At 34.3% G+C, this 13,632-nt stretch overlaps 1 protein-coding gene and 1 long non-coding RNA gene across 5 annotated transcripts in view; one reads left to right on the forward strand and one right to left on the reverse strand.

Annotated features, from left to right (window-relative positions):
- Window positions 1–13,632, reverse strand: part of LOC127851400 (neuronal acetylcholine receptor subunit alpha-6-like) — a 46,614-nt gene that overhangs the window by 5,831 nt on the left and 27,151 nt on the right. For all 4 annotated transcript variants that reach the window (XM_052385166.1, XM_052385167.1, XM_052385165.1 and 1 more), the window contains 3 exons: window positions 3,103–3,245; window positions 1,415–1,569; window positions 396–594 (listed from right to left, as the gene is read on the reverse strand). In XM_052385166.1, the coding sequence (XP_052241126.1) occupies window positions 396–594; window positions 1,415–1,569; window positions 3,103–3,245 (497 nt within the window). The remainder of the gene's footprint in view (window positions 1–395; window positions 595–1,414; window positions 1,570–3,102; window positions 3,246–13,632) is intronic.
- On the forward strand, window positions 2,943–11,167 carry LOC127851435 (uncharacterized). The gene is made up of 2 exons (XR_008035764.1): window positions 2,943–3,268; window positions 10,987–11,167. It is a non-coding gene; the product is annotated as an uncharacterized LOC127851435 (long non-coding RNA).

Consider the following 13,632-nt stretch of genomic DNA (forward strand, 5'->3'; position numbering starts at 1 on the left):
AGTGTTTGAACTTTTTATATGACTGTCTTCATTTTATTACTAAATATATTCTTGTTTTTAGTCAGAATACCGATAGGTAAATCATATGCTTTTGGGCCAAATGGTAATGGTTTTATAGATCATAAAACATTATATTATTATCAGAACCCAAAACATTAAACCTGCTGCTTAACTATGGGATAACACACACGCCGTATTTAACGTATATAAGCAGCACATGTCGCTCATAGTACTATTTTATCGGCTGCGATGATTGCCATACAAATTCTATGGATGGTTGATTTCTCGTTTTCGTACAATGTATTTTAATGATTTATTTGAATATTCTAGTATAACTTATTAGAAGATATTTTATTGTAATAATATAATTGGAGACACATATTTCTGTCACTTACAGGCAGTAACGTAAGATTCACGACCTGACCACTAAATGTAAAGGAGCCGAGTTTGATGACGCATTGCTGCGTATCGAAGGGAAACTTGGTGAGGTCCATATCACATCGGGAACGGATCCTCGTTTTCGGAGCGTAGTACACCTGACCGTTACTGAAGACTATCGCCAGCGTGTTCATCGACACCATATCTACATCAGCACTGCAAATACCATTACTCATTTTGCGTACTTGATTACATTTGCAATGACGCGTATTAGTGATGAATATATAAGGCTTATGTTGTGTATCAAAATTGTTTAGTATTGTCATTATGCCGATATGGCAACATATATGGTAACAAATAATGTGACAATGTGACATCCTGTTGCAAAACTAAGATCGTGAAGTATAGTACATGCAAATAATAATATGGATCCGTCAAGTGGCTCGACGTAGGCGTCACCGTTCGACCTACACGACACCATACAAGTGTTATTTTCATACGACAAGCATCTGTATCTAATTTTATAAAGTAATTACTGTATATAAACTGTTATTATACAGTTATTCGATATGTGTAATTATGAACGACAACATGTCAATTCGAGTGTATTACATAGCCAAAGTTGTGAGTGATCTATGCAACTATTTATGTAAAAACGATATAGACAAATATTTGTGAACACGTTAAAACGTATATAAAATTGGAAACACTAAATTGTATTTTCTCTCATTAATACTGAATTGTTATACGATTGAAAGAGACTGTCGTTTCATGTAAGGCTAAATAAGCGTATTCAAAATTCCACAATTTAAAAAAAAACCACTTAAGTAAAAGGAAAGTTCAACGTTACTAAAATGACAGGGAAAGTCGCCGTCGCAATGAATTTAAAGCAGTGAATATTTGCGAAGCTGCCGTCGTCAACTTAAACTAAAGAATATGGTTTTAACACTCCAGTGGTGTCGCTTACGGCAAACCCTAACGCCTAGGTTAGGCCGCTTGAAGGGTGAGCTAAAATAAAGCCCATGCAGAGTCACACTTGTTATAAACGGTCATATCCGGTCGCCACAGGTCGTCCACTGGAATGTGTATTACGTGTACGCGCTGGTTCTTCGAGGGGTCCCACTCCAGTCTGTAGTCGTACCACATCTGATCCAGGTACATGAAAGTCTCCATGATTTCCTCGTGCTCGAACTGAAACCAGATCAGCATGAAATGCAGTTTACGCGCTCTTGCAGGGAAGTCCCGCCAATATTGCACACCAAAATCAAATCATTTATAATTTAAATCAAATAATTGACTTTGCTACGGGTGTGATATGAGGAAGACCAAAATAAGGCCTCGTGCTGACAGTCTTTCAATCGGCTAATCCAAGCTTTGATTTAATTGCCTTACGCGGTTCAAAATGTGCTTATTTCTTGGATACGCTTTTATGATGGTTTTTATAGTACAAAACCAGACAAACACTGTTATTCTTCTCGAAATATTGGCTGCGTTAACCTGTTGAACATAATCGTGTTGCTTATTTTGAAAACTGTCGAAAGCAGGAGTTTGTGTGGTCTTCATCACATCTGTCTGTTTAATGACTGATATATAACATGGGATGTGCAAGAACATAAAATGTTGTGGCTATATCTCAATTAGAAAATCCTTTTATATAGATTTTCGATCCATTCCGAGGCTTCATTCAAGGCTCGTTTACATGTACATTTTTCAATGGACAACTGACCTTACAAAAGGGTTTGTTTATGATTGTGTTTTACTATTCAGAAGGTGCGAACATAACCGTTAATATTTTTGGTTATTAATCCCAAGCATTTTTAAATGTCCCAAACACCCTCAGTCATACAATGTCTCCGATAATTAATTAGGTCAATGCATATACATACATTTTCAAGAAATTGCAGCTTCGTAAAAATATTTTTCCATTTCTTGCGATTTAAGCATTGTTTTTCTTTTTATTCTGCGTTAAATTAATTATTTTGTTATTACATTTGCACGTCTGACATGTTAGTCGACTACATTTAAATTACAGCTGATTGTACCGAAACGCAAACAAGGCGCAATGTATAATTGGTTCAGGATAATGGTGAAAGGAAGATGCCTCGAGCTTGAATGGACAACGTACGATTTAAAATGCAATCGATGAAACTTGTTGCCTGAAGATAATTCATTTGGATGGCAGACATATCCAAACTCTTGAGAAATTTTATAACGCGCTGCTGCTTAACCCATTTATGCCTAGCGTCTAGAAAAAAGGCCTTGGCAAATAGCGTAGACCCAGATGAGACGCGGCATGATGCGGCGTCTCATCTGGGTCTGCGCTGTTTGCTTAAATTGATTTATGTAAGAAATATTCTAAATATAGTAATAAATATACTAGATATCCCTAATTTTGGAAATAAATTGATCCAATTTAGAAGGATTGGGAGAGTCCACTAGGCATAAATGGGTTAAAATGTTAATTGACTTGTTTCATGTACTCAGATATAACAAGAATTTTTTTTCTGGTCAATAGATGTGTTGGTCTGAACACATATACGTATACCTAAACATTAATTATATTTTTACGCAGATAAAACTTATAAATGCAACTCAAAAATTTCTATTCGAAGCGTTTTATAAAAAAAACTAAAATGTTACTTCTGATGAACGCTTTGGAAGAAACTTATTAAGGATGTTTGCCTACATAAACTTTTTATGAATCTTACAGTACGTAATACCTACCAGATCGATAAGTCCCAGCAGCCTGATGCCAAGGGAAAGGTCAACCGGATGCGTATCGTTTATTTGGGGCACAACCCGCTTTTCGTAGCTGCCTAGCAACGAGGTCAGTAAGGCTTCATGCGTATCAGCCACTGTGGTGCGACCTGAATAGAAGATACAATAAACGGTGAGATCAAGGAAATCTTATTTACAAATTACGTTAATTCTTTTGTTTGGGCATATGACTATTACATCCCTGCCAGGTGGGATAGGACGCATTTCATGTCAAAGGTAAAGGTATTGATATTTCAAGTTTGGCATGATTGCCGATTCTATAATCCGTGACATGGCCGCCGGTATCAACATTCTTTTATTTTTTCGTGATCCCTTAGACCTAAACTTATTAATACTCAACAATTTCTAAACCCTATCATCAAGAATCGCATACTTATATTGTCATTTGCGTATCCTGTTTTCTATAAGATAGACTAATAATTTTACTTAAATGTTAAGGATTTGTATGTATTAGACGAACTATAAAATATATGGGTGCAAATGACTCGGTAGTTGTTTCGGTTGATATTGTTGTGCAAACTTCTGATTTGAACAGAAAAAGAACATAGGCGTATCGCGTTCGAAACATTAATATGCACAGTATGACCAAGAGACAAAGAACCATCATCATTTGCAAACGAGACTATACAATCAGTTCATTGATATCGGTATGCAATGCCGATCGTTGTAAAATATTCATTAAACGCACCTGTTTTAATATTTACATCAATTTATCCAGATTTATCCACATGCTAAAGTGAGCAAACAAATGCATGATCCAACGATAAAATTCTGACACATCCTTTTTCTTATGTCAGTTATCAAAGCAATACATTAACGTTGGATCATTTGGTTATCGAAATAGAGGAATAGCCGAAATTAGAACGGTAAATGTCGTGCCTGAACGACCCAACCATGAAAGCTCGAAATATGCCCTGGACTAAATTTCAGCATGAACCTTAGAAAGTGCAATTACTTTGAAAATATGAAGTAGAAGTTATGGCTCTCGTTAACTAAACTAAACGCATACATCTATTTTCTTATGCAATGTCAAGTTTTTATCTTGTTTAGTTTGCAAGATGTGTACAATACAAAACTTTAACAGAAACACATTAACAATTGGTATTAACACTCTAAAACGGACGCAAGAGTTATGGTTCCTGTGCACTGAACATCTTAAATTGAAAAATAAATAAAAGACAATACATCTTTAAATATAGAAACAAGAATCACGGTGTTTGTGCACTGCACACCCTCGTAATACGATCAGGTTACATTTTGAGTTTTAAGTTGATACCTGTTTGGATTTTCAAGTATTCGTCCGGACAAACTTTAAGTTTTAAAACTTATTAAAGGCCAATAACTATAAATGCTAGGGGGAAAGAGTTATGGTTCTTGTGCAATACACCAACCCTTAATGAGATTGAACTACTTACAAAGTTGATACCTCGTAAAGCTTTCAAGATATGTTCTGGACAGCAAGCAAGCAAAATATAAACGACGTGCATAAACTTGTAATATATAGCAAGAATTATAGTTCTTGTGCGATGCATACCTTCATTGGGATTTATATACGCAGTTTAAGTTTATATCTCTATGTCTTTTAAGTGCACATGTAAGAACACTATTTATCGAAGGGCAACACCATTAAACAAAGAGCGACAATAGTTATGGTTCTTGTCCACTGCACAAAATCGCAATAAGACATACGTTTTTAAAGTTTCTCGTTTTTTAAAATATGCTCCGGACGAATGCTAAGAACGTAATAAATAGTAATAAAGTCTTAAAATTGCTGGAGCAAGAGTTATGGTTCTTGTGAACTACATAACCAACGAAATGTACCTATTTATTTGGATAATAATAATTATGACCAGTTTCCTTATCTTAAATATTGTTCATAACGAAATTCGTAAAAATAGTAAACAAATAGTGTATAACTGTTCATTTGATTTTTGTATTGTACTGTTGCTTGAAAAAAAAGTTGTTACATCATATTCAAAGGATGTGTAAATTTCATTAACCCATTTGCATGTTATTAGACGACACGTGGACATGTTTTCATAGCCTAAATTATATTAAATAACTTAATAAATATATTATAATAAATGTGTAGCATGCACGTATGTTGTGAAGTATATATTTCATGAAAATCTTGATTGAATTACAATAACGTAAGGCAACATCAAGACAGTTTTTCATAACATATAGAAACAAACATAAAGATTCAATAATCTAAAATGTATTTTTGTTACCATAATAATGGAGGATCGCAACACATATGCGATGAACCTTACTAAAATTGATATGTGGATCACACAAAGAAAGTAACAACAATAATGGATGAAGGTATCCAAAATCAGCGTGAATACAGCAGAATTTGAAAGTGACAGTCAATGAATTGAAATAGAGAAAAAAAAATTAAGAAAAAAATTAGCTGAAAGTGCATCTAATGCAATACTTACATATTAAGTTATAATATTCATTATTCACAACATTTTTATCAAAACGATTACATATTTGTGCATATTTATGCCGATATTCGTGAGGTCTAACAACCAATGGACAGATTTTAAAATTGTTATAAGGTTTAACTTTGCGTTGATTTCCTTGGTGTTTATGTTTTGTTACTTTCTTTAAACAAACAATCACATTCCACGGCAGTCCCTGTTGTAAGTCTAAACGAGGGCTTTTATACCCTTAGTCATATTATTATGGGGTATTTTTTAACTATTGCATTTAAACTGCTTTGATTTATTTTAATTTTTTCATCATTTGGCAGGTTCAGATAATTATCTCCCTTTAAAGCTTATTACTTCCCTTGGATTTATTTTTTTACCTTTGACCTTGAAGGATGACCTTGACCTTTCACCACTCAAAATGTGCAGCTCCATGAGATACACATGCATGCCAAATATGAAGTTGCTATCTTCAATATTGCAAAAGTTATGGCAAAATGTTAAAGTTTGGGCCAACCAACCAACCAACCCCAGACTAGGCAAAAAGAATATGTCCCCCACTATAGTGGTGGGGGACATAACAACAAGCCTTGTCATGCGTTTTTAACACCGAAATTTTTAAGATTGGTGTATGACGTAAATGCTGGTATGATGAATTTATGACATTATTAAGTCGATAAAATATCATACAATAATGTTTGTAAAACGAATTGAGACTACAGTAATATGTCAAGCACATCTCAGGGTTTTATTAATCACGGACCTTGTAATGTCGTTGAAGTAGAAATATTAATCAAGCTCCCTGATAATCTAAATATGTCATCGCACATTATTTTGACTTTTGCTCTTTAACAAGCCGCGATCGAGTATTCATTTATCAACCCGAAGGCACTATGATAGTGTTGTCAACAAAATATACATGTCATAACATGGAACTGACTCGTGCAATTTTTCTTGAAAGATGAGCCATGTCTTGCAGTCAATACTCAGTTGATAGAAGCACGCATTCGTTCAAGAGCAATTCACGCACTAGATATTGATTTAGTCACGTTCTCTTAATGACGTCTTATACATTAAAGAATAACCAATAACTAGATTGACACATTTACATTTTCTAATACAGGCTTTGCTAGAACATTAATGTGCTTGAATCTATACATCAAATTACTTCTCGCATGAGAAGTGACTGTTCTGCTCATTTTTATTATGTTTCACGTGTTCTTTTCTAGAAAAGCTTAATTGATTTACAACCTTTCCGAGCAGAACATATTGTGTTACATTACTATGCCTTCTCTGACAAGAATTACAGGGTATACCAGGCATCTTATGAGACTTATTCCACAGGATAACATGGCCATAAACAAACGGGCGCGTAATGAAAATTTATTTATAGCAATAATTAAGACTTATTTTGAGATATCAATGAACAAAGCGTATAATGAAGATGTATTTACGTTTGCGTTTCTTACTTTTCGTTATAATTTCAAAGTTCACAACCGGTGTGCTTTTTAACAAACGATAATTTCGATGCAACAGTATGGAAGGATATTTAGGTAAAAATAACATCCAATTTTGTGACTGTGTCATGATTCTTGATGGTACTTTCAATTTGTATGTAGACACCTTTTCATGCGTGATGACACATCTTGCCTGATGTCCAATGTCTATTTACATTCTGCTTAATGGTATCATGCATGTGTACAGATGCAACATTCTTGTTCGTTAATTGAATGCTGCATATGTGTATGTTGGTTTGTGCAGAGAGACTTGTGCAATAGGCGCAGTGCATTATGGAATCAAATATTGATGCGTTGAATAAATTAACCCGATTGCAAGATGTGAGTTTCACCCAAGCACAAAGCAACATACAATCATGCATGATACAATGATGTCAATTGACAGTCGTTCCGAAATGCGACGGACGACTACGGAAATTTACGGCGTGTAACGGAAAGTTTATGTTATGTTATAGGAGAAGTTGCGCCTTTGTAAGACATTTGCTATTGAACGGAAATTTACCGCGTGTTTGTAGATGTAACTTTTTTTGGTTAATGACTAACCATAATTTTTGTACAGTAATTTACCTTCAATAACCAAAGAAATTCTATGGATATATTTCAATATATGCATATATATACATGCATATCTGCATGTATGCAGAGCTCCAGATAAGACGCTTAAAGTCGTAAAAAAATGAATTAAATTTAGTCAAAAAGTAGACTTAGATTCTGTGCGTACGGTTAAAAAAATATATAATTTTATAGGAAATTGTGTATTCTTGAATCCGAAAGTTAAGCTTAATTTAATTAACGTTCATTTTATTGACGTACATTTTCCCGCATTTTAATGTACGTTAAGTCAATGACGTAACATCCGCTTTCTGTTATTATTTGTATTATCCTGATGAAGGCGTAAGCCGAAACGTTGATAAAAAAGAAAAGAAAAAATATGTGTTTTTGTTGGATTTATCATACTATATGTGCGTACGGTTACACATTGGACAAATAAAATAATAATTCAAATGTGTGATCATGCGTAAAACTCAATATCAATGCATATAATGTAAACATTTTATCAATGAGTTCCCACTCGTCTAGGCCCTCATTACAATTATGAAATCAACAGCACTTTAACGTTATTATGAATAACAGACCATCTTTAAAACAGTCGAAAAGCCAAACGTTGTCCATTACCTGGTCTTTTTATTGCAAAAAGTCTGCTGTAACCCGGCAATTGTCATGACTGTAGACCTAAATGAGGATGTGCCAAAAATTATACTTACATGAAAAAAGGAATTAATAATAGACTTTAAGGCTGGATTTTTTATAGAGTGTAAACCAAGATTTTGCCGAAAAAGTTATCTGGAACTCTGCGTGTATGTTGAGAGGAAATCCATTACATAATTTCAAATTAACTAGAGTACTCTTATATTGCACCACATAAAATGCTATAAAAATATAATATTGAAGTGCACATATAAACTTTAATATAGATGGGTAGGTATTTCGTGTCAATCTCTTTCACATATGAAAGAGCTGTTGGTCATGCTGCTTTAAGTACATATAGATGCATGACACAATTTAGATTAAGCAAAATAAAACACAAGGTATTTGCCAAGATCCAAAAGAGTCAAATATATACGAGCAGTAAGAGCGTAATCGTGCGCAGCGAGACTTACTCATGTAGAATTGAAACTCTTATATGTAATATGCCCGGTGTTTTTTTTTTAATGCGGATTAATGCTCCGTTTTAGATCCATAATTAATGAATGCCTCATTATTTTCAAAAATTTACACCGGATTTATGTTCACCGACATTTTTTCATACAGATTTGATATAAATATAGAGCTTAACAAAAAATACATTTAGCTCTGTTCTCCCTACACACGCGCTGGACACACAGGTGGTTAGCGTGTGGCTATGATCATAATTAGTGAAAACATCTTTTTGAATGAAAAAGTGGCTGGGCATACACCTTTAAAAAACGCTATACAAATTCAAGTACTTTAATATGCACTTAATTGATTGTAAACAATGACGGTTGAAATCCATGCGTGGGAATTTCTCTGGTAACCAAGAGCGACGTCAACGTTCATGACAGACCTGTTTATATGACATTGTTTTATTTTTTTTTCCAACTTGATTGAAAATTATGTTTTATGATATTTAAATACATGTAGTAGAAGTAGTTGTTTTCTCAACGAGGAGTACAAGAGTTGAAGTAACAGTACGAGACACGAGTACTTGTAACTTTCAGGTTTCACTTTATACCATAGACATTATATAGTCATAAAATGATAAATATGTGTTTATAGACATTGTAATTATAGCCTGGTAAACAGACTAGAGAAATCTGAAAGTTTCACGCACACTGACAGGTCTGTGGCAATGGGGGTTTGGGTTAATTTATAAATATGAGGTCGATATACAATGCACATCGGTAGATTACATCTACTGTAATTATTTGGACTAGGGATGGGCCACACTTCCAACACATCAGCCCCGATTTGTCCTGAATAAAATGCATTTATAATTTCTTGAGTGCCAATTGCATCTTACAAATATAAAAAACATTCACGGTAGTCAATTCATTGTGTAGGCCTACTGGTCTTCATGGCGATAATAAACGTATTAGGGCTGCAACGAATCCAAAAAAATTGTGCGGATCCGAATCCGAATCCAAATATGGTTTCATACAGTTTTTTTCGGATCCGGATCCCTCATACACATGTATAAGAGCAAATTAGAATTATCTGTCTAAATTAAAGAAATAAATGCTTTATATGTATAATTTGACTAAAAAACATTACATATTTATAAACAAAAAACATACCACATTTCTCGTTTAACATTGTAGCAATGTCAAAATAAAAAGAAACCTTAACACTTATTCACGTAATAGTTTGCTCGTTAACAAACAATTTTCACTGTTCATACAGTTTGAGGTTTTTTTTCACAAAAAATTTACATATCAACATTGTCCTGGTCCAGGCAAGCCCTATGAGCACTGAAGAGGTCTCCTGCTGTGGGGAAGATTCTCTCACTGGGCACTAAGGTTCCTTGCATCACAAGACAGCATTTAAACTCAATATATGACGAAATATGCTTTCAAGACAATACAATTCATTATGAAGGATTACAATTTGACAGGTCGCGAAATTATGCAAAATTTACCTGAAAAACATTCCAGCCACACTGGCTCCACTACTGCTGTTTTTAATACAACTCAGAAAGACAATAAGGATTGAAAACTTACTTATTGCCAATAGGTATTGCATTTGTAATGTGTTAATCCTCCATGATTTCGAATTAGTTTTGCTTATTACGTAAGGAGGCAGTCTACAGTTTTGTAGCCATATTTACGCATTGGCCCCGGTCAATTTCCTGAATATAAGGTGTATGGTCAAAACCGAATAGTTTTTTGACTCCAGGAGCTTACATGTAAGTTTAAATGGTCAATATTCTAGTAATTTCACATGTTTTCAGTAATTCGAAACTAAGTTACCAGACTTTTAGTCAACAACAACAACATGCTCAGTGAGATGTAAACAAATGTACTTCCTGTTTAAAGCAGCCGGCATTTGACAGATTTCAACGGTGGGTTTAAATAAGTTAGCAGTGCAAAAAAGTTCAATGGAAATGACCCATTTTGTTTGGCTCAGTTTGAAAGCATTTGCTGTGATAGTGCAAAGCATGTTGTCCACTGTGCACGTATTCTTACCCCGAAAAATAAATGTGATTGCCGGGTTTATCTGAAAATGGGGTTTTTACGGTCAAGTTCCGAGACCTCCAAAAAGGTCTATTTTACCCCAGATATCACTTAAAAGTGCATTTTCTGCATTGTTTTGTGTTTTATTTGCAAGCTGCACTGAAAATTGTCTGAATCTATTTTCAGGTTGTGACTGAAGGCCTTGTTTTGAGGGTGTCTTGCAGACCAGTGGTTGTCGGCCTGGGGATTTTCAAGGAAAACTGTAGACTGCCCCCTAATGTCCAATGACACTCTTATACAATAAAAGCAGAATGATCTCGAATGATCTGCTATTTGACTGTCACACGGCAATAAATGTCGACTTTTATACGTATCTTTTATGCTTTAAACATAACCAGTCTGTATAAACAAATACTCTTGAAAACAGCGTTAGGTTACATACAACTATGAACATAAATATTCGGAACCGAAATATCCAGGGGTGGATCCGTACCCGCGAATCTGAGGTTGGATCCGATATCATCGGATATTTCGGGTACCCGTTGCAGCCCTAAAACGTATTTAGTTTAATGGAGATTATATAACAAAGGGAACTAATTCAGTTTATTCAGTTTACTAGTCAAAATGATTCGGATGTTTTCGCTTTTTTCCGAAAAGTAATTTATTCAACATACGGAAAATAAACGCGCGCCACCTGTTATCATAATTCAGTAACTTGCATTCTGCTTAGTTGCATTCTGCTTAGTTGCATTCTGCTTACTGCCTGTTGCTAACTGCCGTTGTTAATGACGCTTAGTGGCAAAACCGATTATGACTTGTTTCAGGAATAATGAACTCACAAACATTGGATAGTCATCAAGCATGTTGCAACAATCATCAAGCATGTTGGAAATATCATGAAGCATGTTAGAATAAACATCACGTATAATGTAAATATTCATCATGAATGATGTAATGTTGCAGCAATTATCAAGTTAAAACGAATAGACAACAAGCATTTTGGAATTGTCATAAAGCAAATTAGAATAAGCATCAGTCATAATGTAAATATTCACCACGAATGATGTTATTTTTACCTAAATACCCTTCCATACAACAGCATTGCTTGTTTTTGTATTGTTATTTTTGATAAAACATATTAATTTACATCTGTTTTGAAATACAAGTGACAATTGAACTTGTAAACAAAAACAACGTATTTTTAATATATGCATTAAAATAACGCAAAGACAAACAAAATGGTGTTCCTAATTTGAATTTAAAGTTAATTAAATACAAATGCTTTTGTCCTTTTTTTCAATTTATAATGACCGATATTACAAACTTAGTTAAAATCTTCTTAAACGTGACATTGAAAGAACAGCATTTAAAAATGTATCCTCCATAATGGCAGGAAGACGTATGATAGCATGAACATTTCTGTTTATGAAAAAGCCAACACAGTCAGGAAAGTCATTATGTATAAAATAACACCATCTGTTTTACGTACTGCGGAAAAACTTCTAGTATAAATCTTTTGAAAACAGACTCACTAACAATCCGGATGTCATAGGGGTTAGTAAGTTGTAAACAAGTTCTGTAAAGATTTATTTAAACAATGCGCCAACCATTTTGTAAATATGAATTCTCATTAAAGTGACATGCGTGAAAATACCAATTTATATTACAATATTTGAAAAAAAAAATCAGACATAAGAAATCAATAGTTTATTCTAAATCTACACGAAGTATTTGATAAATAAATATATGGATATTTAGGCCATGTCCCAATAGGGCTATCCACGCAGCTCCCCCCCCCCCCTCCTGGGATTAATTTTCACCTATACTAAGTTGTTCAGTAACTCAAGTAAGTAAATTTTTTCACTTGTCCTTAAAGATAAACTCAATTGAAAGTGTACATAACAACCAGTTTCCATGGCAACGCCACTCAAAATTGGAAAACGGACCAGGGCGACTATATCACATCATTATTATATTATATCGTATCGTAATACAAACAAATTAGTGTTTAAACAAAGGCTACGCATTGTGCTTTATTTTAAAGACCAAATTATATATATTTATCTCATTTGCATATTCATGAATATTAATGAGGAACTAACAAAATCAGGACACAATTACTATTTATGATCAAAAATATGTAACTATACAATCAAATTTGATGACTTTGGTGTCTATACCTAGGTTTCAAGGGGCAAAGAACTAATCCAATTTACGACATTTGAAGGAGAGAATGAACTAGCACATGACTTCACGATAGGATCAGGTTCTCCCAACTTCTGTAGACTTCATTTTTTACCGTTGCTGAATATCATTGAAGATTAATAACAGCCTGCATAAGCATGAGTTCTTTCAAAAGGTTAATATTAAACACTTTGTGTTCCTTTGACCATTAATTTACATCAGAGCGGATGTATATGGTCTTATTGTCCCTTTCAAAGTAATTCAGGATCAAGATTAGCAAATCTGCATCCTCGCCCACCAATGTTATGGTGCTACGACGGGATCGCTATGCTGTTGATTTAACAATTTCAACGTCTGCATCCCCGGAAGACAGAACAACATAACATCCCACTTTAGTCAGAGTTGTGTTGATCAGAGCAATCATGCCGGCCTTGTTTCGGTCAAGAGACAAAAAGCCTTCCTTTTTAACATGAGCATTCTGTTTCTTTGCTGAAACTCACAATATGATTCACGTTTGTTTCATCGTCTCCGGTGCATGTTGTCTTATGTTATAATGACCGTCTTCGTAGCCACCGAACCCCACTGTCGCTTGTCCGTAATTCCTTTTTCTGAATCTACATAAGACTCGGCAAGTGTGTTATTTGAGTC

This window comes from Dreissena polymorpha, chromosome 11 (genome assembly GCF_020536995.1).
Source record: "Dreissena polymorpha isolate Duluth1 chromosome 11, UMN_Dpol_1.0, whole genome shotgun sequence".
NCBI lineage: Eukaryota > Metazoa > Mollusca > Bivalvia > Myida > Dreissenidae > Dreissena > Dreissena polymorpha.